We start from the raw sequence: 26,385 nt of genomic DNA on the forward strand, positions 1-26,385 counted from the left end.
TTTCACAGAATGAAGCAACTTTAGTTCAAAATCTTGTACAAAATGTGAACACACCCTTGAAAATACATTTAAGCATATTATATTGCTACTATCAAAAACCTGTGATCCAGATCAGATAAAAAGCCCTCATCCTGCTGCTCAACAGGTATTCTGAGAACTACTATGGAATCATTCTTCAGCAAAACTGTAAAAATGCCTGTCTCACCAAAGTCACAGTGAAGGACATTTCCAATTTAAAACCAAGGTGAAATGAGTTACTCTACACCCAGTTTAGGCATGTATGTTTGGTAATAATTTGAAGGTTTAATCCAAGAAAAGCTGATTTCCTGCATGAGGTTTTCTGATTAAAGAATGGTACTTAGCCTTTTAAAAACCACTGCTGCTTCTAATGAACCTACTCACTTCTAGGAAAAACACAAAATGAATCAAGAAAACCCAACTCATGCAGAAAGTGTTATGGGAAGCTATACTGCAATTCCACATGTTATGCAGACTATGTTTGAAGATATCTACTAGATAAAGATGGTCATAAATATTGCAGTCTGTACAGTATGTCTTCTATTAGTTACAGAGGGAGCAGCACAGGGACATCTGTCTTCATCAAAGTATTCATGGTGGTGAGCTAGCCATTCATTGGGTCTTAGCAAATATCAACCTAATACACTTTCAAATCACAGAGAAATATGTCGCTTCTTAAGGATTTAACTCTACCAGGAGGAAAGGATAAAGGTCACTTTCTGCTTCTATCATGGACTTGGTCAGTTCAAGTGAGTTCTGACATTTGGAATTAGCATGTTTTCTGAACAACCAGGGCCTATATGAAACTTGTCTTTCTCCTGTCTTCAAACACCTATATTTCAAATGTGGCATCTTCATAAACCCCTTAAACTAACAGCATCAATACACTCCTAATTTCTTTATTTAAATGCACTGATGCAGAAAATTCTCATCTTTTCTACCCTTTAACCTTTGGTAAAAACTCCAAACCCCACCTGTGTTATTTAAGATACATAAGAACTAGTTTTAACCCTTCTATTACTACCAGCTACTTTCAGTTTTTATATTTTCTCTTCTTCCCCTCCATGAATCAGAAATGCTTGTCTTTGGTCTACGTCACAAAAACATAACCTCTTAGTGTTTTGAGTTTATGCCTTTTTTAAATTAAGAAAAAAAAGAACATTCAGTTTGGAAAAACATGACTTAATTCCTACTTTCCTCTTCAAATAAAATTCCTTAACATCAGCCAGATGTGAAACATGCCTTCCACTTCTCGGCAGAGCAGGGGTAGACTACAGGTATGGAATGAGGCATACACTGTCACATGTGGCAAAGTTACTGACTTGTTTGACCTGACTACCTATGTGTTACAAGGGAGGGTTCTAATGGGGGTGGGGTGTGCATCACTGAATGACAATGATATTTTAAAAAAGCATCAATAAAGCAATGAAAACTCCCCCTCAATTATCCAGATGCTTGCTCCCCCCATTCCTAGTGGCAAGGACCTTTGAACTGCTCTGTTCTAACTACTCTTTCCAACACGGAAGCACATTATGAAACACTAAATACTGTCCTGCCTGACTAGTTTTCAACATCAGCTTGTGGGCAAAGAACCCACGTCTCAACATTTCGAGGGATCTTACTGCTTATTCAGCTATTTTGCATGTAATGGCTCTTGGATAAACATTTCCAGGATTGGTTTCTGTCTCCCAAATTTATTAATGAAGTATTTATCTGAGATGAAGACAGCAAGGACATGAACTAAATCACCCCAAATCTGTCTCTCCATTCCCTGATGATAGTCCAATTGATATGCAAATATTAATAAAATTCACAACTGACAACCCCCCAAATGGAGATTTCCTTTGGATCATAAACTCTGCAAATACATTTCAAACATTCTATTTCCTCATCTATTGTGCACTGAGTAACAAGTCAAATTCTCAACCAGCCAGGTCAGTCATTCTTAGTTTTAAACAAAGAAACTGTCTTCTTTTTGGAAGAGGCTTTGTGACGAATCTGCTCGTGGCATGCAATTACAATTTGCATATACATGATTTTGAAAATAATTTAATATATTAACATCAACATACAGATCCAAGGATATCCTGTCATTATTTGAAATTTGAAGGAACCGATGAACACAATCCCTACAAGACAGAAGAACAACCCACAGGCCAGGAGGATTCTTTACAGTGAGTGTAACCATGGTGTCTGGACAAGCAGTAAGGCAGAGGGCACACAAATGAAAGCCTTAACCTACAAGAAACCACACTGAGAACCCTGGGGGAAAGGAAATTGGACAGAAGTAATATAATGCCTTGTAAAACAATCAGCAACATCAAGACAAATCACTGTCCACCGATTACGCCTCTTTCTTCTTGATGATCAGTGGTCCCACGTTGTCGCCAGTTTCTTCATTGTGCTTTGTGTGGGTACCGTCGCAAAATGGGAACTAGAAAGTAGAGAGAGAGGAATGCATGGTGACTGTGGGAACCATTATGATAACAATCACAGCTGACAGCTGGTAGCACTTTAATGTATTATTATTACTTTCTACTTTACATATGTTATTTCATTTGAGGCCCACTTTTGAGATAGGTGCAACAGGTAGACAGACCTGAGTTCAAATCTCATCCCAGATGCTTAATAGCTCTGTGACCTTGAGCAAGTCATAACCTTTCAGTCTCAGTTTCCTTATTTGGAAAATAACAATAACAACAACTAGCATTTACATAGTCACTTTAAGGTAAAAGTAAATGCTATACAAACGGTAGCTAGGTGGTTCAGTGGACACTCATTAGCTGTGTGACCCTGGGCAATCACTTATCCTTTGTTTGCCTTATTCTCCTGGAGAAGGAAATGGCAAACCACTCCACTATCTTTGCTAAGAAAACCCCAGGGGGCAGCTAGGTGGTGCACTGGATAGAGAACTGGCCCCGGAGTCAGTAGGACCCGAGTTCAAATCAGGCCTCAGACACATAACACTTATTAGCTGTGTGACCCTGGGCAAGGCACTTAACCCCATTGCCTAGCAAAACAAACAAAACCCAAATGGGTCACAAAGGGTCAGACACAACTATAAAACAACTTAACTGAAAATGGCTTACTAATGTTATCTCATTTGATCCTCACAACAAGGCTTAGGAGGTAGGAGCTATTATCACCATTTAGAGATGAGGATACTGAGGCAAACATAGGTTAAGTGTCTTGGCCTAGGGTCATGCAGCTTATGTCTAAGGCAAAATTCGAATTCAGGTCTTCCTGACTCCAAGTCCAGCACTCTATCCAGAGAGCCACCCAGTTGCTTCCAATGGGGATAATAAAAGAATTTACCCCACTGCATTAAGAACACAGTTTTAGAGCTGGAAGGGACCTTAGAGGTTCTCAAGCCCATCACTCTCAATTTTACAGATGAGGGAACTGAGACCCAGAGAGATTAAGACTGTCTTGCCAAAAGTCACCTAGCTAGTAAGGGTCTGAGGTGAAATTTGAACCCTGGGTTGTCGTGAGGATAAAAGGGAATAACGTATATAAAATGGTTGGCAAACTTGCTTCCCAGTTTTTAGTAGCATCATCTGACAGCGCTGCTTAGGTTAGATCAAATGCAATTTCTTAAAAAACAAAAACAAAAACCAAAACACCAACCTAAACAACTACCAGCATAAAATCCAGAGGAAGCAGAAGGCTGGCACTCAACCCCGGAGCAGAGAACGAGAGGGCAAAGAAGAGAAACTCTTTCAGCTTATCTCCTAGGGTATCTGTTTACATACAACATTTTTATTACCATTATGTACTCAGAAAAGGACTAAGTTTTCAACTCCAAACTTTATCATGTTAACTACCGGCCACAGAGAAAGCTTATTGCTTGATTTTAGAGGAGAGACGAGACTTAGGTCATCTAGCCCACCCAGATCCCTCCTACTACAGACGATACAAGTAAAGACCTAGATAGAGGTGACCTATGGAAGGTCACCTAATAGGAGGCAGAATTGGGACAAGGCCCAGGTCCACTGTCTCCAAATCCGGACCTGCTTCCTGTGACCCAATGAGGAAAAGTGCCCAAGTAAGGAGAAGTTTGTCAGTAAAACACAGGTAAGCTCTGGCTCAGGCACCTGGGTTCAGTCTCTGATAGGCACCTAAAGGAGATAAAGCATCTTTTCTTAAACGTAGAAAGGGGCAGGTGGAGCCCTCGCAGTAAGCCCACAACTGCCCTGCAGCAAGAGATTCCATCGTGGCAAAGGGTGATAAAAAAAACAAACTCTGTTCCCTCTCACAGGAGTCACTGAGGCCAGGGTGAGGCCAGCATCTCCAAGTGACGGATGTTTTACAAACAAATGCAGACCGTTTTACATTCACATCATCAGTGGCTCCAATTTTATAAACAGAGTGGGAAACAAGAGTGAGCATGACCATTCCACCCAAACGCAGGTGATAAAATATACTTCTGCAAACGATACTAGAGGAAAAGTGGCCTGGGCTCTGTCACCTAGAGGAGGAACGTACTCAGGCCCATTCACGCCCATAAAGTGGAATTCTGACGTGAAATGATGCTGAAACCAACCTGAAAGAGACCGCCTGGGGCAGGGAGAAAGGACAGGAAGAGAAGATGGCAGACGCAGGTTCAAACCCCACCACTGCAAATTACTACCATCTGACTTGGGGGTGGCCACTTCATATCACTAGGGGACTGTTTCCTCTTCTGTAAAAGGAAGGTAGGGAGATGTCTGAACTTAATCCTAGGGTGCTGGATGGCTGTTACTGTCTAAAACTTTCTACCACCGACAGCAGGCTTTTAAAACTGCAAATTAATTATTAGAAGAGCTTCATGCCAGCTTTTATTACTAGTTATCACTGTCTTTGGGCCAACAGATTTTAAAAAGAACCAGCATATTCTGGAAAGCAATTTGGAAAAACATGCATAACTCTGGACCCAGTGGTACTACTATGAGGCCTGCACCCCAAAGAGTTCAAAGAAAAAGGACCCATGGGTACCAACGTCTTAGAGAGTGGCAAAGAAGTGGAAACTAAAGGGGTGCCCATCAACAAAGGAATGTCCAAATTATGCTGTTTATGAATGATGGAATGTTATTGCACAATTTAAAAAAAATTATGAAGGGGGTGATTTTAGAGAAACTTGGGAAGGCTTGGGTGAAGTGAGCAAAAACAGGAGAATAGTTTATTTTATTTTTATTTTACTCTTTCTTCTTTTTCTTTTTCTTTAATATTTTCCTCCAGTTTTCCCATGTAAAAATAATTTTTAACATTCATTATTAAAACTCTGAGTTCCATATTCTCTCCCTTCCCAACCCCCTTCATTGAGAAGGCAAGCAATTTGATATAGGTTATACATGTGTAGTCATGCAAAACATTTTCATAATAGTCATGTTGTGAAAGAAAACACAGACCAAAAAAAAAAAACCTTAAGAAAAATAAAGTAAAAAAAAAAAAAAAGTATGCTTCAATCTCTATTCAGACACCATCAGTTCTTTCTCTGGAGGTGGATAGCATTTTTCGTCCTAAGTGCTTCAGAACTGCCTTGGATCACAGTATTGCTAATAACTAAGTCATTCACGGTTGACCATCCTTACAATATTGCTGTTACTGCGGACAATGTTCTCCTGATTCTGCTCATTTCACTTTGCATCAGTTCATGAAAGTCTTCCCAGGTTTTTCTGAAAGAATTCTGCTTGTCACTTCCTGTAGCACAACAGTATTCCATCACAATCATACACCACAACTTGTTCAGCTATTCCCCAATGGGTGAGCATCCCCTCAATTTCCAATTCCTTGCCACCGCATAAAGAGCTGCTACAAATATTTTTGTATATATTGGTTCTTTTCCTTTTATCTATATGGGATATAGACCTAGTAGTGATATTGCTGAGTCAAAGGATACGTAGAATTTTATGGCCTTTGGGCATAGTTCAAATTGCTTTCCAGAAGGGGTGGATCAATTTACAACTCCACCAATGACGCATAAGTGTCCCTATTTTTCCAAAGCCCCTTCAATATTTGACATTTTCTTTTTCTGCCATTATTAGCCAATCTGATAGGTATGAGGTGGTACCTCAAAGTTGTTTTAATTTGCATTTCTCTAATCAATAGTGATTTAGAGCATTTTTTCATATAACTATAGATAGCTTCGATTTCTTATTCTGAAAACTGGCCACTCATATCCTCTGGCCATAAAGCAATTGAGGTTTGACTTGTACACCTATAAATTTGACTCAGTTCTCTATATGTTTGAGAAATGAGGCCTTAGAGACACACTGTAAACTCTTCTCCCCAGTTTTTTTTCCTCCTAATCTTGGTTGTATTGGTTTTGTTTGTGCAAAAACTTTTAGATTTGATGTAATCAAAATGATCCATTTTACATTCTGTAATGCTCTCTATCTCGTTTGGCCAAAAATTCTTCCTTTACTCATAGATCTGACAGATAAAAGATTCCATGGTTCCCTAATCTGCTTATGGTATCACCCTTTGTGTCTAAATCATGTACCCATTTTAATTTTATCTTAGTAAATGGTATGAGATGTTAGTCTACACCTAGTTTCTGCCAAACTGCTTTCCAGTTTTCCCAGCAATATTTTTCTTAAATAGCAATTTCTTCTCCCAAAATCTTGGATCTTTGGGTTTGTCAACCACTAGAATACTAGGGTCATTTATTACTGTTCATTGTGTACCTAATCTATTCCACTGATCCACCCCTTTACTTCTTAGCCAGTACCAGATTGTTTTGATGATTACCACTATGTAATATGGTTTGAATTCTGGAACTGCTAGGCCATTTTCCTTCACATTTTTTCCCATTGATTCCCTTAATATTCGTGACCTTTTGTTCTTCAATATGAATTTTGTTATGCTTTTTTTTTCTAGTTCTATGAAATAATTTTTTGGTAGTTTGAGTGGTATGACATTGAATAAGCAAATTAACTTAAGTAGAATTGTCACTTTTATTATAGTGGCTTGACCTACTCATGAACAATTAATATTTCTCCAATTGTTTAGATATAACTATATTTGTGTGAAAAGTGTTTTGTAATCATGTTCATATAGTTCTTGAGTTTGTCTTGGCAGGTAGATTTCCAAGTATTTTATGTTGTCTACAGTTATTTTACATGGAATTTTTCTTTCTATTTCTTGCTGCTGGGCTTTGTTGAAAATACACACAAATGCTAGTAATTTATGTGGATTTCTGTTATATCCTGCAATTAGTTTTTTTAGCTGATATCATGTGCAAAGATTGATTACTCAATTTTAATTCCTTCAATTTCTTTTTCTTGTCTTATTACTATAGTTATCATGTGTAGAACAATGCTAAATAATAGCGGAGACAATGGACACCCTGGTTTCATCCCTAATCTTATTGGAAAGGCTTCTAAGGCTTCTAGTTTATCTCCCAGTTACAGATAATGCTTGTTGATGGTTTTATCTTAGAGCCTTTTAAAGGAAAGCTCCATTTATTCCTATACTTTCTAGTGTTTTTAATAGGAGTAAGTGCTGTATTTTGTCAAAAGCTTTTTCTGCATCTAATGAGATAATCATATGATTTTTGTTGGTTTTGTTATTGATATTGTCAGTTATGCTGATAGTTTTCCTAATATTGACCCAGTCCTACATTCCTGGTGTAATTCCCAACTGGTCATAGTGTATAATCTTTGTGATACATTGCTGTTTTATTTAAAAATGTTGCATCAGTGTTCATTAGGGATATTGGTCTATAGTTTTCTTTTTCTGTTTTTACTCTTCTAGGTTTAGGTATCAGTACCATATTTGTGTTGTAAAAGAAATTTGGATTTTTTTTTTTGGTCTAGGCAATGGGGTTAATTGACTTGCCCAGGGTCACACAGCTAGTGAGTATTTCGTGTCTGAGGCTGGATATGAACTAGGTCCTCCTGACTCTAGGGCTGGTGCTCTATCCACTGCGTTACCTAGCTGCCCCAGGAATTGTTCTTTAAATGGTAGAATTTACTAGTGAATCCATCTAGTGCTGGGGATTTTTTCTTAGGGAGCTCATTGCGTATTCAATTTATTTTTCTAAAATAGTCATTTAAATATTCTCTATTTTGGGGCAGCTAGGTGGCACAGTGGATAGTGCACTGGCCCTGGATTGAGGAGGACCTAAGTTCAAATCTAGTCTCAGACACATAACACTTACTAGCTGTGTGACCCTGGGCAAGTCACTTAACCCCACTGCCTAGCCAAAAAAAAAGTACTCTATTTTTCTTCAATCTGGGTAATTTATATTTTCGTAAATATTCATTGATTTCACTTAGACTGTTATATTTATTGGCATACAATTGGGCAAAATAATTCCTAACAATTGCTTTAATTTCATCTTCATTGCTGGTGAAGTCACCCTTTTCATTTTTGATACTGATAATTTGGTTTTCTTCTTTTTTTAATCAAATTAACCAATGGTTTACCTATTTTATTGAGGTTTATTTCCTTCATAAAACCAGTTCCTAGTTTTCTTTATTAGTTCAATGGTTTTCTTACCTTCAATTTCATTAATTTCTCCTTTGATTTTCAGGATTTCCATTTTGATATTTAATTGGGGATTTTAAATTTTTTTCTACTTTTTATTTTAATTGCATGCCCAATTCATTGATCTGCTCTGTCTCTATTATATTGATGTAAGCATTTAGAGATAAAACTCCCCCTAAGAACTGCTTTGGCTGCATCCCATAAATTCTGGTGTACTGTTTCTTTGATGTCATTCTCTTTAATGAAATTATTGATCATTTCTATGATTTCCATCTCCTTTCAAGACCCAGCTCCATGGCTCCCTCCAACACAAGGCCTTGCCAATCCTCTAGTTATTATCATCTCCCATATCTACATTACTTTGCATTTTCCTATTTCCTTAAGGGCAGAAACTGGTTCATTTCTGTGTTTGTCCTGAGTATCCAGCCCAGGGCCTGGCACAAGGTAAGTGCTGGATAAATCTTTGTTGGGCTGATTGGAAATATATGGACAAATCCAAAATATATCCCAAGTAAAAAGTAAAGTCACAGATTGGGAGGAGGTGCTAACAAGTTGATGGGATACCATAGGTGGCAGCTGAGCCGGGCCTTGAAAGGAGATCTCTTAAGAGATGGAAGAGAAAACAGGTCAAAAGGAGAGACAGCACTGGAAACTAACCAATCAAGCTAGCACCAAGTACTACACATAAAGATCTGACTTTCCACCTTGCTGATTTCTAGCCCATGAGCTGTCTGGTTTTCTTACCCTCCCAGGAATATTTCAAATTAAATCAAGTTAAAAGATCAGAATCCCAATGGGAAAACCTCAAGCTGGAAATGGAAAAGGAAGATGTTGACATTCACATCAGTGATGTATGTTCCTCACCCAGGCTAACCCGTGGGTGTTTCTTGATATAGTACGAAGGGGCAGCCGACCGTATGTTAAAGGGCAGGGTCATTGGGGTTTAACTTCAGAGGGAAAAGGACATGATACTTAAATCATTTCCCTGACATGGCTTTGGTTATTGCTGAATTCAGTTTGTGGAGGAAGTCTAATGAGATTTAGAAAAAGGAAGGAAATTCTGAAAAGTTCCTTTGTTAAAATGCTCAGAAACTGTTCAGGATTACATTAATGAAAATGACACTCAAGAAGCATTACCATCTTTCACTTCTTTCCTAACTCAACAGTTGTATATCAAGACAGGGGAATTCTGCTATCTTGACATGCTGGAAACGAACACAAAGTATTTCAACGACATGACACAAGGAGCACGCCGGCTCAGGGTGACAATGAAATCTACCCAATTCCCAAGAAATCCAATAAAGTGCTCCTCTCCCTCTAATTAAAAAAATCTCAGTGGCAGTTTTAAAACCAGAGCCATGTTCTGCAATCCCGACTGACCCTGACCCACTCTACCATTTGACCTCAGCTGTCGAACAAATATGATCCCTCCAATTCTTTGCCATTTTGAATGAATGGATGAAACTATGTGCAAAGCACTGTGCTACGTCCCAAGGAGAGAGAAAGAGAAAAGCAAGACAGTTCCTGCTCTCAAGCAGGTCACATTCTAATAGGCAGAGACGATCTATTTAGGAGATTTCAGCTACAAAGTAGACAGAAGTCCCCGTGATCCTGAGAATGCAGAAGCAAGGCAGATGGCAATGCTTCTTCTTCTGTGTCATTTCCATTAACAAAACCCCACTGGTTTCTAAGAATTTTCACCGTGGAGCCCCTTGACACTAATTTTATCATCCCGGACCTGGACCAATGTTACGCAATACATTTCCCAACTATCTCCCATCAACAGCAGCTTTAGCCAAGAAACCTCTGGGGTAGCTGCTTTGAGCTTAGGAAACTGCTGAGATCAACACCATTCTTCAGTCCATAAAGGGCATTTATATTAGGAAGCAAAGAGATAAACAACAGTATCTCATTTCCTTCTAATCTCTGGCTCCCATCTCAGCAAATGCTGGTCCTGCCTCCAGGTTGGTTCAACAACCTAAAAAAACCCTAAAATTCTCCCCACCTTCTGCTGCTCCCAACTCAGACGAAGAAAAGTACCCTGGGAAAACCAATCTGCTAATCTGACAATATATCGAAGGAAAAGCGGTACTGCCAAACCACAAATCCTTCTGCTTGTAACCGAGAATGGGTTTGGTTCAAATCACTAGCCAGGCTCCTCCAAAGGCAAAGAGCATCGCGGTGCTTACCTCTGAGTCCTTCTTAACTCCTGTGTAAATTTCAGCTGACCAAAGTAGCGCGCTCTACATTTCACAGCAGAAACAGAGTCGTTCTGATGGTGACTTTTCTCTTGTTGTCCCTCCCCCTCCCTCTGCGCTTGTATTCTGAGTCTGCCTCCTCATGACAGTCAACCTATTTCTGTCCCAGTAATCATTTACCTATTTGTATTTGCTTTTTTAGAGAAAGAACTGATTGTAAATGCACCTAGAGATTCATTACAGGGCTGATCAAGCATTCCCTACCTGCCTTCTCTGGTGAGAAGTACAGAGTCTAAGAGCTGAAATCAAGCACCTATTAATAACAAGAGCTTGCAAATCAAGAATTATTTACTTTCTGAGGTCATGGACCCTTTGGGCAATCTGGTGAAACCTACAGAAACCCTTCTCAGAATCATGTTTTTACATACATAAATTAAAACACGTAGTACCAAAGAAGAAACCAATTATTTATCAGCAGTGTGAACATGGGCGAGTTGGCTCACCTCTGCCTTAGTTTCCTCATTTGTGAAATGGAGTTAATAACAGCACCTGTGTCCTAGGGTTGTTGTGAGGACAAAATGAGCTGATATTTGTAAAGTATTTTGCAGACTTAAAGGTCTATGTAAATACTAGCTATTATTATACTGAAAAACAGTTTAAAAATTTAAGGTATGAGTGCTTAAGACTGGAAAGGGACGCGTGCTGACTAAAATCTGTAACAGGGAAGAAGATGGATTCTTTGATTTGCCTAGTGCTTAGAACAGAGCTGTGCACATAAGGATTCTTTTAAGGTCAACTTGCCAGAGATACTAGGCAAAATACTACAATGTAATAAGAAAAGAGTAGTGCTAAAAACTCAGAAAGGGAAGCGGTTGCCACCACAAGCCACAAAATCCAATTCCAGTCTGCCATATTTCCTAATTAAAGCAGCAATTATGTAACAATTAAAGTTACCTTGTAAGTATTTTGTATATACTTAATATACGAAGCATGTCATCTCTCCTGATAGAATACTAGCTGCTTAAGGGCAGGGAATATTTTTGGTTTTGTGTCCCAGGGCCCTAACATGATGCCTGACACACAACAGGCATTAAATACAGGTTTGCTGATTACAAGATCATACAGAAAAGCTGGAAAGGACCTCAGAGGCTATCTACCTCAACCTCCTCATTTTATGCAAGAGGAAGCCGAGGCCCAAAAAGAAGAAGTGACTTGTCCATGGTTGCACAGGCAGGAAAGGGCAGAAATAGGATTTGAATGAGTGCTCTTATCCCTGTCCCCTGGTGCCTCCAAGTTGACTGGTACTGAAAATTCTTACGAAGATAATAAATGAAACTGGGAAGTAGTCCATGACTCAGCAGGTACCTATATATATGGTGCCTCCTAGCACGACAAACTGGAAGAGCAGATCTCATCCAAAGGCTATGAAATCTCTCAAACTGTGAGCAGCCTCCTAAATCACTCCCAGTCTGGAGAACCCTGCAGGACAAACTGGCTGCCACCGTCCCTTCTCCAATCCTGCAGCCTCCAGCCTAGCTCAGGCTCCATCTTACATGGGCCCGCTGCCAGACTTCCTGCCACCCCCCCAAAGTCAATCTCTTGCTAAGGCCTCTTGATTTTACCTTGTCAACATCATTCTAACAGATGCCCTTCTCTGCTCTGAAACTACCTCCACTCTGTCCCACTCTGGGACAGGCCCTCATCATCTCACCCTGGACTCGTGCAACAGCCTGCTGGGGTAGGGAGCGGTCTGCCTGTCTCAGATTTCTCCTCACTCCATCTTCCACTCAGCTGTCAAACGATCTTCCAGCCATGTCACACCTCCTGCCCCCATCACCTCCAGGATCAAAAATAAAATCCTGTTTGGCATTCAAAGCACTTCGTAACCATCCCTCCTCTCAACTTTTCAGTCTTATACCTTACACTAGCCTCCTTGTTGTTCCTCAAACAAGAAACTCCACGTCCCCAGTGGAGACATTTTCTCTGGCTATCTTCCATGCCTGGAATTCTCTTCCTCCTCATGTCTACCTACTGGCTTCTGTAGCTTCCTTCAAGTGCCAACTAAACCCCTGCTTCTACAGGAAACTCTTCCTGACCCCCTCCATTCCAGTGCCTTCCCTTTGCTGATCACCTCCAATTTATCCTGCATATGTCCTGTACGTACATAGCTGTTTGCACTGTGGCTCCCTCATTAGACTGTGAACTCCTTGAGAGAAGGGACTGTCTTTTGCCCTTTTTTGTATCCCTGGCGATTAGTCACAGGACTTGACACAGGGTAGGTGTTTAATAAATGTTTACTGACCACTGATAAAAAAAAGTCCCAATAGATTCCAAAATACCTACGGCAGCACTTTTTATGATAACAAAGAATTGGAAACAAAGGAGATTCCCACGAATTAGGGAATGGCTAAACAAATTCCAGTGCACGAATGTAACAGAATCTTACTGTGCTGTAAGAAATGGTGTATATGATGAACACAGAGAAGCCTGGGAAGATTTATGTGAACTGATGCGGACTGAAGCCAGCAGAGCCAAGGAAACAATCTATACAATTACAAATAATACATACAAACAATATACACGACTATAACAATGTAAATGGAATGAACAACCACAGACACACTAAAGTCCAAAGTGAAGGTTACAAAAGTACACAGCATGGAACAAGTGGGCTGAGAAAATACCCTTGCCCTTTGGCAGAGCAGAGGTTGTGTGTGGCCCAAGTTTTTCAGCCTTTTTGAATGCCATGATATTTTCCCTCTTCTTTTTGTCTAAATAAAACTATCTGTTATATGGGACGGCTTTCTGAAAAGAAAAAAGAAAGGGGGGAGAGATGCTGGGGGTAACTATGGTGATATAAAAAACAAAGACATCAGTACAAACTTATTTTAACAATATGTTTAGTCCTCACACAAGGATCACTACAATGGCTCACTTGTGGTTATCAATGAGGCAGGGGAGTGGCCATCCTCCTCCCTGTTATAATACCATTATCTTGGAGCTGGAACAGACCTGAACCTGACCAGGAAAAGCCTCTACCATCCCCCTGACAAATGATCAACCAGCCTTTGCCCACCATTTCCCAAGGTAGTTCTAACTATAAGATCCAAGGTGTAGAGCTGGAAGGGACAACCTCAGGGGCCATCTAGTGTAACCCCCTCATTTCACAGATGAGGAAAACGATTTGTCCAAGGTCACACAGGTTGTAGGAGAGGTGGGATTTGAGTCGAGGTCTTTGTACTATACAACACAGCTTCCCTAAGAAATGTTTTTGGTCAATTTTCCCTTACATTGAGCTGAAACCTGCCTTTTGTCAATTTTAGCCCCCTGCTCTTAGTCAACAAGCATTTATAAGGCCTACCATGTGTCAGGTACTGTGCTGAGCACTGGGAATACAAAAGGAGGCAAAAGACAGCCCCTGTCCTCAAGGAGATCAAAGTCTAAAGAGGAAGAAGATACAGGCGAGATAAGCTGGAGATAACTGACAGAGGGAAGGATTAGGAAAGGCTTCCCACAGAAGATGGGGGAAGGCCAGGCAGGCCAAGAGGCAGAGATGAAGATGGAGAGCATTCCAGGGCTGGGGGACAGCCAGTTCTGTCTTCTGAGAGTAAGCAGAATTCCAATGGTAATAATAGCTGACCCATATAGCCCTTTAAAGTTTATAATGCACTCACTCACTTGACTGCCACAATGGCTTTGTGAGGTAGGCAGACAGACGGAGAGTCGGATGACTGCTCAGTGACTTGCCCGGGGGTTCCCCCCCGTTAGTACCAAGAGCCAGGATTCCAAGCCAGATCTCCTCTAACTCCCAAGTGCAGAACTCTTGTTCACTTTACATTAAAAATCTTGTAAATGTTTGAAGAAAGTGGCCAGGTTTGGCTTAACTCCTCCCTACTCCAGGTACCAATATCCAGGTGCCTCCTGGAAATCTTCGTATGAACAGCCTGGAGTCCTGCCATCATCCTGGGTACCCTCCATCATCCTGGGTACCCTCCTCTGGAATCTCAGGCCCAGGGACATGTCATGTTGGTACCTGTCCTAAGAGGGTGTATCCAAACACCCAGGAGGTGGTCTGACCAGAGCCAAGCTAAGTGGCACCATCATCTCTGCTAACCTCTAGGTCTGTGCAGTCATCCTAGCCCCTGGAAAGTCCACTAACAGCCCAGCTGCTGCTTTTCTCCCAAGCTTCAGCCTAGTCCCGTCTTCCCTCAATCTGGTACTTGAATAGTAGTAGTTGGTTTGTTTTTTTTAAACTAAAGCAAAAGGCCTTCATTTGTATTCAATATTATCTTATTATATTTGGCCAATCATTCTAGCATTCTGAGATCTTTTTGGATTCTATCTCACTTTTGTCATTTTCACATTTTGGATAAACTTGTGCTGTCTACACCTTCCTCCATACCACTAACAAAAAAAAAACCCAAAAAACTGTAGGGGCAGCTAGGTGGTGCAGTGGATAGAGCACTGGCCCTGGAGTCAGGAGGACCTGAGTTCAAATTCGGCCTCAGACACATAACACTTACTAGCTGTGTGATCCTGGGCAAGTCACTTAACCCCACTGCCTAACCACAAAACAAACAAACAAACAAAAAAAAACTGTCAAAAGAATAGGGCCAAGGTCTCAGCCCCAAGTCTTGAACTCTTTCCACGTTCACAGGATGTCAGAGCTGGAAGGGTGAAAATGACCCAATCCAACCATAATGGTCCCAACATCCCCATGAACATTCTGGCAAAATCAAAGAAAATGACCACCCACAGCATGCCCAGATCCACTTCCTGTTTGAGGCAGCATTTGAACTCAGGTTTTCCTGACTACAAGCACCAGGTTCTATCTACTGTGGGTTATGAAGTGCTATACCAGGAAGCTTTTTAACAGTGAGGCTAATGCCATGCAGCTACTCATCCTTTTGTTGGCCTCTGCTTCTCCGGTGTGGTGGAGCAGGGCTGTTTGCAACTGCCTGTCCTCATTCTCTACTTTTCCTTTACCTTCTGGCTCTAACCTTTTGAATCTGGCCTGCTGTGATTTTCAGTTTGGGTTATCCAGTATCAAATCACAGAACTCCCGATCAAGTACTTGTCTGGTCCCCTGCTCTAACTGGTCAGGTGGGCAGGTGCCAAGGCTGGCTAGCCTGCTCAGCTTGCCCCTCAATCTACCTCTCTCTAATTAGATGGCTCTCCCTCTCCTCCTCCTTATTTTCTAGCTTCTAACCTGCATTTTCAACTGCTTGATGTCTATTCTTACTCCTCTAGCCAAACACCTCCAATCCAGTATGCTTAACATGGAATCTATTTCCCCCCTACGGCTAGCCCCCCAGCCTGAAATCCAAAGTTCTGTCCACTACCACCTTTCCTTGGACATTATCTCTGTCCTCATATGTGAGAAGTTACCAAATGCTGCTGATTCAAATACCTTTGAATTGTGCTATTTATCAATTCTTCCTCATGTGGCTAGGGGGCACAATGCATAAAGTGCCAGACCTGAAGTCAGGAAGCTTCAATTTAATCCAGCCTAGACTTGTACTAGCTGTGTGACCCTAGGCAGGTCACTTCACCACTATCTGCCTCAGTTTCCTCATCTGTAAAATGGAGACGATGACAACAGAACCTACCTATTTGTGAAGATCACACGTGCTACTATTATGAAGTGCTTAGCAAACCTTAAAGTGCTATAAATGCTGCTTGTTACCACCGTTACCACTACCACCACCACCACCATCATCATCTTCCTCCTCCTCCTCCTCCTCCTTCCTAGTCAAGCTTTATCACTCCATACTTATGCTCCTATAAGGGTCTCCTATCTGGTCTTCCTGTCTCTGGCTTCCACACTCTCTATCCATCTTAGACACTGAAGCCAATGAATCTTAGTAACAGAAGAGCATTTAGAGGTCATCTGGTCCAACCTCCTGCTTTATTTCACAGTTGAGGCTACTGAGGCCCAAAGAGCCTGAGTGACTTGCCTAAGGTCACAGAGGTATTAGTGGCAGATACAGGATTCGAATCCAGATCTTAGCCCCAGTTCTAGATTCAGAAGGGCCTTGAGAGCTGCTTTACTTTCAGAGTCCTCTCTTTCCGCTCTGAGTTCAGAGAACCAACCAGTGCTAGGTGCTTGGTACTTAATGGTCCAAGAACCAAGACTAATATAGGCCTTGTTTTCCTCGCATTATCTCACTTAAATCTCACAACCTCAAAAGACATTGTTATTCCCATTTTACAGAGGAGGAAAATGAAGCCAAGTCCCTGGCCCAGGGGCCCAAAGTTCTTCAGTGTCAGTGACAAGGCTGATCCCAGGATCTGGGAGCTGGCTGAGACCCCCAGTGCTCCAGCCCAGACCACAGAACTAGTCAACAAGCCAGCAGAGTCCTTAGGGACTCCCAACATGTCTTTCACACAACAAGACAAAAGCACAGCTCAGGGTGAACTAACATTCTGTTCCACTTAACCTTTCAGTAAAACCACAGGAAGAAAAATTGTCTAAGACCCTCATTACTGCCAGACCACTCTACTCAAGCAGTCACGGGTGCCCTTCACTCATCACAGGGGCCTCTTCTCTCTGCTCAACACTCTGTTATCACCATATATCAAGAAAATGGGCAGAGGGTCTTGCCCGGGGCAGGCTCCAAATTAGAATCCGTTCAGAGCGAGAGAGAAAGCCTGGGTCTTAATTAAACAAGGGAGAGTTTTCCTTCTAAATTAAGTCACCACTCTTTACTCATTTTCAAAGTCTTACACACTGACTTTCCTAAAAGGGGTCAGCTTTTCAAGAAAGGGGGGAAGGTCTAGAAAAAGCTTTAAGCTGGAGAAACGTTTATTTTTTAAAATATTTTCAGCTGCGCCAAAAAGATGATTTTTTTTTTTTTAGTTTATGTAAAAATTTATTTAACCAAAAGCTAGAGAAAGGTGATACTATTACATATGATACATTTGGTAAAGATCTAAATGAAAAGCACTGGTTTCATTCAGCTTCAGATTTCTAGTGTGTTTCTGGGTAGTGTGTAAAAAGATGATTTTTGTTTTTGTTTTGTTTTTAGGTAATTGGGGTTAAGTGACTTGTCCAGGGTAACACAGCTAGTAAGTGTCAAGTGTTTGGTCTGAGGCCGGATTTGAACTCGGGTCCTCCTGACTTCAGGGCATGGTGCCACCTAGCTGCCCCTAAAAAGATGATTTTTAAATATCCTACCTACTGTAAAACATCCAACTGTGAGTGGCTGCCCAGTTTGCAGAAGGCATTCTAAAACCTAGATCCCCGATCTAGCCCTCTCCTCTAACACACCCCAAGGGCTTGATAACCCTGTGCCAGGAAGACACTGCTAAGTGCTGGTGATAGAAAGAGAGGCAAAAAGCAGGTCCTTGCCATCAAGGAGCTCCCAATCTAATGAATCACATAGCTAATCTGCAGTTGAGGCAGAATCTGAACTCAGATTTCCTAAGTCCCAGGTTCTATCCCCTACTCCACACTGCCTCTGCTCTTTTGGCAGATTCAATGCCAACAGTCTTCTCAACTTTCTACACAAAGAAAGGAAGCCATGAGGTCATGAAAGACACCACCAGACTTTGGTAGGACTAGCCAGTTGGCTGGTTTTGTCAGGGACAATTTTTTTGTTGAAATAAAAGCTCTCCTCAGTGAAAAAGAATAAAAAATAACACACTTATAGGAAAAGAGTCAGAAAGATAGCCATCTCTGTTCTCTATTTTCTCTAGCCTTTCAAGTGTTTGTTTTAGTGAAATCTATTTTAGTTGTTAATTAACACTGACAGTACACAAAGTTCTTTCTGTGACCACAAAAATCACCAGAAATGCTGAGAAGTCACTAGGAGTGAATTTATCTCCTCTTCCCCTATGGCTTCAGTAAAGTATTTCACCCATCTCAAGATCCCTATCTCTAATCTTAGGCCAGTACGGTTGGTTAATAGCTGCTGGTATTACACAGGACATTTCATATTGGGGTTTGACACAGTGCACTTCTCTCAAAGGAACTAAGTTTTTTGCTACATTCTGTCAGTACTAAGCCTGGTCCAACGAAGCTGAGCAAACTGAACCCTCTTGGCCCCGAAGTGAGAGGATCCCGCTTCTTGAAAAGGGTCAATAAGCAAGCATTTTCTGATGACCAGGATTCCTAAGAGTGGCTTCAAAACTGCTGATACTTGAGAAGGCTAAGGGACCCAGGCCCCACCCCCTCACCTTCTTGGACCTCCAACAGCGGCAGTACACAGCTTTCTCTCCCAAGTCTTCCATGTCAAATGCGTGAACAATCTTGGGGTTGTCTTTCTGGATGGTGGGGTTGACCATGGAACCGTAGCCTTTTTCTTTCACCAAAAACTTTTTGTAAGCTAGGTAGCCCACCACAGCGGTGCCAGCAGCTAGGGCCATAGCTGCAATGCAGTCTGCTAAATTGAGGAGAAAAAGAAAACCATGATCAGCAGAGCTTGGGCTAAATGAATTGTGGAACATGAATATAGTTAGAATAGTTTTACTCCTTGACAATGGATTTGAGGATTTCAGAGAATCTTGGGAAGATGTAAGTAAACTGATAGAGAGTAAAGTAAGCAGAAACAAGAAAACAATCTACATCATACTTGCAAAAAAATGTAAATGAAAAGAATTAGAGGTTAACAACAGCTAAACACAGTGTAATTATAATGACCCTAGAGAAGAGAAAAAGCACACCTCCTTCTCTTTGGGAAGGTGGAGGACTACGGGCACACAGAATTATAAATACTATCAGACACAAATAATTTGTTGGTTTTGCTACCCTGTTTTTTCTTTTTTTTTCTGCAATCTTTGCGGAAAAAAAAATGGGTCTGGATCAGGGATGGGGTGGGATATATCTGAAAATGAAGGTGACAGAAACACTTTTAACAACTGTCTTCCCTCTGACCCAGCAATAGCACTTCTAGGACTGTATCCCAAAGAGATCATAGAAATGGGAAAACGACCCACATATACAAAAATATTTACAGCAGCTCTTTTTTGTGGTGGCAAAGAATCAGAAATTGAGAGGATGCCCATCAATTGGGGAAAGGCTGAACAAGTTGTGGTATACAAATGTAATGGAATACTACTGTGCTAAAAGAAATGATGAGCAGGCAGACTTCAGAAAAACCTGGAAAGACTTGTATGGTCTAATACTGAGTGAAGTGAGCAGAACCAGGAGAACACTGTACACAGTAACAGCCACACTGTGTGATGACTAACATTGGTAGACTTAGCCCTTCCCAGCAATGCAAGGATTTAAGACATCTCCAAAGGTCTCATGGTGGGAAATGCTATCCACATCCAAAGAAAGACTTCTGGAGTTTGAATGCAGATCAAAGCATACTATTTGCTATTTTTTTCCTTCTGTTTTGTTTTTGTCTCTTTCTGGTGGTTGCTCCTACTGGTTCTAATTCTTCCTTACAACATGACTAATGTGAAAGTATGTTTAACAGGAATGTATATGTATAGCCTTGAGAAAAATTTTAAACTCAAAAGCTTATGGAAGTGATTGTTGATAATTCAAAATAAATTAATTTTTAAAAAAGTAAATGCTGAAAACTATTTTTGCATGTAATTGGAAAAAAATAAAATACTATTAAGTGGAGAAAAAATAAAATACAAACCAATTTTAAAAAAATAAAGCAGGATATTATTTCCTTGCTTGCTTCTGCACAGCTCTTGGGCTCTCTGCCCTTGCCCACACCACAGGACCAACTCTCACCCTATCATCCATTTTCTTAACCTATCACACAATTCCTTGATGGTATCTTTTACCCTCATTCTTCAGTGAAATTCCTTGTTGGTTCTATGTTGCTGTTTAAGCCAACGAAATATTTTTTAAGCAGGGGAATACAAACATGAGCAAAAAGACAGTCTCTGCCCTCAAGGAGCTTACATTCTAATGGGGGAAGATAACACACCAAAAGGACCTGAAAAGAGGAGGTGCCCCAGTAGGGGTAGGTGAAGTAGAGAAAAGGAAGAATGGTGGTGGAGCTTCTGGAAGGAATTCACCAATGGGAGAAGGGACACAGGGGAGTTGAGGGAGAAGACAGAGGTCGAAGGCAGCAGAAATATGATAACAACGCCCCAGATTGTTCTGTAAAATATACACTATTTTAACACAGCAGCACCCACCATGCAGGACACTAGAGAGATTTGGCCTCATAGTTAGAAAGAGCTGAGTTCAAGTCCTGCCCCTGATACATAGGATGGTATGCTCTTAGTGTCAGGGCTAGTCACAACCTCTCAGTGCTAAGACAGCTCTCCAAGACTCAGAGGTTTCAGAGAAGGTGCCAACCTGCCCTGGTGGAGGGTGTTTCCTACTGGGAAATCACAGGGCCAGGACCTCTAGGACCTACACTGCCCAGCTCACCTGCCTCTTCCTGAACTTCCTCCTGCTCTGTCCTGGGCATTTTTAAAGTGTTTCCTTGACATTGTTCATGTAGCCTTTCAAGAGCCCTCTCCCCAAATTGGACACCAGTCCCTGCTCCAGGGAAGGTTTGAGAGATGCCAGCTCTGCACTACCTGGTAGCCTCAGAGCTGAGGTGACAATATTAGACAAAAATAACTGGCCTTCAGCCAGTACTTACAAATTTGCAAATGCTTTATACACAGGCTCTCCTCTGAACCTCACAACTCTGTGAGGAAGGGATCCACTAATATTATTATCCCCATTTTACAGATGAGGAAAAGTGAGGCCCAGAGAGGTTACAGGCCCTGTCTAGGGTCATAAAGCTAGCAAATGCCAGAGGCAGCAGCTGTACCCAGGTAAGCCTGCTCCAACTCTACCAAGCCATCCACCACATTATGTGGCTGCACTCGTTACATCATACAACGGGCAGTAGGGAGAACCTGGGAAGAGAAGGTCAAGAGGACAAAGAGGGGTTCTTCTCACCATTCTCCCAGTGTGTCAAAAGTACCTAAGATAGACACCAAAGCCCAACCGAAACCTAAGTCTCCCACCTCTCCAAGCGATCCAGAATTAACCAGGCCACTGCTCCCACCTTTCCAGACATTTACAAGTCTTTTTGATGCTTTCTCTCTTGGTGATGTCTACAAGCTTGTTTCAACTTTTGAGATGGGTTTTTTCCAACCCTGTGCTCCTTATGTTTCCCTCCACTTTGGCTTTTTTTTTTTTTTGTGGTTCTGGTGAAGGAACAATGGCTTTGGTGTCAGAGGCACTGGCCCTATTCTCACATGCTCAAAGCTTGATCTGGGGCCAAGGACTTAATCTCTATAAGCCTCAATTATCCTCACCTAGAAAACTAGGGGGCTGAATCTCTAAGGTCAGTCCCTGCCAGCACCCAAAGCCTTTGAATGACTCTACTCATCCTCTACTTTCTCTCTCAGTAAGCAGGCTCAGTGCTTGTTTCACACAATGATGCTAAATCCTATCAACTCGACCTCTGCAACATCTACCCTATGCCTCCCTTCTTCCTGATGCTCCCACCACCCCTGGACTACTGCAAGAGCCTGACGGTTGTTCTCCCTGCCACAAATCACTTCTTGTCTATTCTCTACAAAGCTGCCAAACTGATCTTCCCAAAGGGCCTAAGTGACCATGTCACCTCCCACGCCCACTCAGTTAATTCCAGTGACTCTTTCTGCTTCCAGGATGAAATATGAAGTCCCCTGTTCAGCATTCAAAAGCCTCTGATAACCTAGCCCCCTCCTCATTTTCCAGTCGTCTTAAACTTTACTCACCCCCGGTAGTATTTAATCCAGTGACACTGGCCTCCTTGCTGTTCCTTGAACAAGAAATTCCACCTCCAAATCCCAGCATTTTCACTGGCTGTCCCCCATACCTAGAATACTCTCACCTCATCTCTGCCTCCTGGCTTCCTTCAAGTCCCAGTTATATTCCCACCTTCTATGAGAAGCCTTTCCTGATGTCTCTTAAGGCCAAGGCCTTTCCTCAGTCGATTACCTCCAATCTATCCTGTCCATATTTTGTATGCACACAATCGTTTGCATGTTGTCTCTCTGATTAGACTGAGCTTCTTGAGAGGAGGAAGTGTGTGAGTGTGAGTGTGTGTGTGTGTGTGGTGTCTTTTCTGGCATACTCAGAGCTTAGCAGTGTCTAGTACATAGTAGTAATAAGTACTTGGGGAATGACTTATTCTTATGCATGGTTGCTATTTACATATAACAACAAAAAGAATAAATTCGGCCTCCTATTAGTGACAGGCAAAGAAAATGACAAGTTAACATGAGATGCACATCTGGGTTTCCTTTTGACTCTCAAGCACTGTCCAAAAAGCCCAAGGCTAAGTTTTCAGCAAGGATTTCTCTGGAGAAAGATTCTCACGCCATTCATACCATGAAATCACCATTCGGGGATGGCTCTCAAGGAGGATTTTCAACCTTGCTAAAGATTTTCAAGCTCTATTCACAAGACTCTTCTCTTTCTTGATCTCTTAGCATCAAACGTTCCCTAAAAAGGGGAACTATGGAAGTATACCTCTCTCCATCCAAGCCACGTTTATGAAATGCCTGATGTGTGAAGGGCCCTGGGGATACAAAGACAAAATCATTTTTTAAAATGGTCAGTCCCTTGCCTCACTGTCTACCTCACTGTCACTTTGAAGAGTTAAGGCAGTAATGAGGAACTAAGCTAAAACTGACTTGGTTCTGGGCAAGATCATATTCAACAGAAGGGAAGCTGCAAGAGAAACTCAATTAAGTGAGAACAGGACATCGGACAGGCAGAAAGAGAGTGCTGGACCTGTGCAGGGAGCGCTCTCTCTCCTGAAAGGCATTTTCTTTACCCCGCTGCTCAGAAGAAAGTACTTCCCCAAGCAGCACCCTGCTTTCCGGAGGCCTGGCTTGTGAATGGGATTTTATCTTGTCTACTTTACAGCCGCCTATACTCTGGTCCACCCCTTCTTCTCCCCTCACCTCCTCCAGCTGACTTTATGGGCTGCCTTTCCCCATTAGAAGCTAAGCTCCTTGAAGACAGGGACTGTTTTTTTTTTTGTTTTTGTAAGAGTCCCTGATATATTTTTAAAATAGAATTTTATTTTTTCCAATTACATATAAAGACCATTTTTAACATTAATTTTTCATAAGATTTTGCCAAGGAGCAGCTAGGTCGCGCAGTGGATAGAGCACCAGCATTGGAATCAGGAGGACCTGAGTTCAAATCTAGCCTCAGACACATAACACTTACTAGCTGGGTGACCCTAGGCAAGTCACTTAACCCCAACTGCCCCCCCCAACAAACAAACAAACACTAAAACAAAGCCCATTTAGGGGCAGCTAGGTGCGCAGTGGATAGAGCACTGACTCTGGGTCTGGAGGACCTGAGTTCATATCTGGCCTCAGACACATAACATTCACTAGCTGTGTGACCCAAATGCCTCATATAAAAAAAAAAAAGTAAGATTATGAGTTCCAAATTTTTCTTCTCCCCCCCCCAGAAGGCAAGAAATCTGATATAGGTCATACATGTGCAATCATATTAAAACATATTTCAGTAACTGTCTTACTTGTTTGTATTTGTAGCTCCAGCCCTTAATAACTATTGTATCCACCCATCATCCATCTATCTTCCATCCATCCCCTCACAGTTCTATTGACCACTGATTATCTATTTACCTTTCATTTATTCATGCACTAGGGCTACAAATACAAAACCAAAGACACTCGTTCTCATGGAGCTCACATTCTAATGCTGGTGACAACACACAAACGGGGAGAGGAGACCACTCTGAAGTTACATACAGGGGTGCTGAGCAGAGTCCTGGAAGGAGAGTTACTACTTCTGGTTTGATTTTGGTTTATGGCTCCAGAACTGGGGGGGAGAGAGGAGGGAAGAAGGACCAGGTACTCTTTGAATGCCTCCTGTGGTTCAAAGCCCTGAGTTAAAAAGAAGAAAGGCAAGACATTTTAGAAAGTCTAATTACCAACAATTATCCATTATTGTTAACTTCCTCCCCTTGGATCCTATTCAACAGAGCAATAAGAAGAAGTCTGTCCTACCCATTAAAAAAAAAACAAACCACTTCTCTCCTCTGTACCCTTGTTTCCTATGGAATTAACTGGAGAAGGGTTTCAGTTCAGGGTTTTTCAACTTCCTTTGCCATCCCCTGCTCTGTTCTTGTTGAAGGGGCAGACAGAGGGAAATGTCCTCCAGAAGGAAAAAAAGCTAAGATACTGAGAGTTGGCCAAAAGAGTGGTGGTCTCCCCAAGATTGGCGGTGGCCTGTGGGGGGCTGCCCTAGGCTCCTGGGCAAAGCAGGAGGTCCCCCAATTCTGCCACTCCTATACTTGAGAGGTGACCAAGAAACAAGGGAAAGGTCCCTGTTCTATTACTGCAAGCAAGAAGCCAAGGCTGAAAGAGCCAGATACGGCAGCAAAGAACAACACATGAAAACAGAGGGAAGCTTTAAGTCAACCCAGCAGACCACGTGCCTAATTCTAAAAGGTGAAATGAGACAAGGCTTGGTTACTACAGTACAGCCACAGAGTACCTAGAGCCACTAGGGGGCGTCACAGTGCTCAAGGCAAGAGCCAAGAAGACACCCCAGAAGTCAAATCTGGCCTCAGACTTGTACTTAGCTGTATGACCTAGGCAAGTCACTGAACCATCATCTGCCTCAGTTTCCTCCTCTGTAAAATAGCACCTATCACACAAGGTTGCTGTGAAGATCAAATGAGATACTAATTTGTAAAACACAGTACAGAGCCTAGCACACAGGTGCTCACGTCCCCCCATTTCCCCCCCAGCCCAAGAAGACTTGGATTCAAATCCCGCCTCAGATACCATGTGATCCTGTGCCCACGAGGCTTGGATTTGATAGCTGTCACCATTTTTTGTTTTCCCGACCTTTGACACCACTCTCCACTCTCCGTTTTACAAAGGAGGGAATCACCCAGTGCCTCCCTGCCAGAGAAAGGCCTGGATCCTAAGTTACAGCTTTGGGGCTGGAAGGCCGCCTAGAATAACCAGATGTGAAGGCACGTGCCCAGGGACCCACGGGTGGTGCAGCTGGGACATCAACCCAAGCCTCCAGATCTTCGTGACAGCCCCATGTCCAGGAGAAAGGCGAGCACTTTTCACTCACCCACAAGACCCGGGCCTCAAGACGGCAGCCTGAGGGAGAAGGCATCTGGAGGGCCATCTAAGGGGGTACCTTCATTCTGTGGATAAGGAGCATCCCTGAGTCATGGCGCATACCAAATCTCCCCCACAGTTTGACAGGATTCGCAACATAGAAGGAGAAAGGGCAAAAAACGTCCATCAGATGAAATCATGTCCCCAGGCACCTGTGCCAGCGCCGCACCTCCGCACGGCCCACAGGCTTCCCGGCGCGCAGACCCAGGGGTGGCACCCTGCCCACGTTCCCGTCCTTCCAGGGGAGGGCTGCGGGTGACCCTGAGCCCTGAGCCCCAGGGCCCGGCCGGCCGGCCTTTCCATCTGGGCCCCGAAGGCCGGGTGGGCAGCGCGGACTCCACCCGGCCCAAGGCCCTGCGGGCTCGCCAAGGTGCCCAGACAGGAAGCGTGGGGGGCAGGGGAGCTCCCGCTATCTGGGCCCAGGCCAGCTGGGCGAGCCCGGGGATCCGCTCAGGCGAACGGGCCGAGCTCTCGGGAAGGCCCCGCGAGCCGGCGGGTCCGTGGGTCACCCTCGGGGCGCGGCCCCCTCCCCGCACCGGCCCGAAGGAGCTGCCCCCGCGAGGCGGCGGGCCGGCAGGAGCCCCCGGGACCCGACGGGCCGGCAGGAGCCCCC

General features: G+C 42.7%; 1 protein-coding gene across 2 annotated transcripts in view; it reads right to left on the reverse strand.

Annotated features, from left to right (window-relative positions):
* CISD1 (CDGSH iron sulfur domain 1) overlaps positions 1-26,385 on the reverse strand; it is a 26,797-nt gene continuing 412 nt past the window's right edge. Inside the window, exons 2-3 of one of the 2 annotated variants that reach the window (XM_027840591.1) lie at positions 18,864-19,066; positions 1-2,452 (exon numbers count right to left, since the gene is read on the reverse strand). In XM_027840591.1, coding sequence (XP_027696392.1) covers positions 2,363-2,452; positions 18,864-19,066 — 293 coding nt within the window. In that variant the 3' untranslated portion in view covers positions 1-2,362. Of the gene's footprint in view, positions 2,453-18,863; positions 19,070-26,385 lie in introns of both variants that reach the window. The other variant, XM_027840590.1, reaches the window with a different exon arrangement.

The sequence above is a fragment of the Vombatus ursinus genome, unplaced genomic scaffold, assembly GCF_900497805.2.
Source record: "Vombatus ursinus unplaced genomic scaffold, bare-nosed wombat genome assembly UNPS02014847.1, whole genome shotgun sequence".
In the NCBI taxonomy this organism is placed as follows: Eukaryota; Metazoa; Chordata; class Mammalia; order Diprotodontia; family Vombatidae; genus Vombatus; species Vombatus ursinus.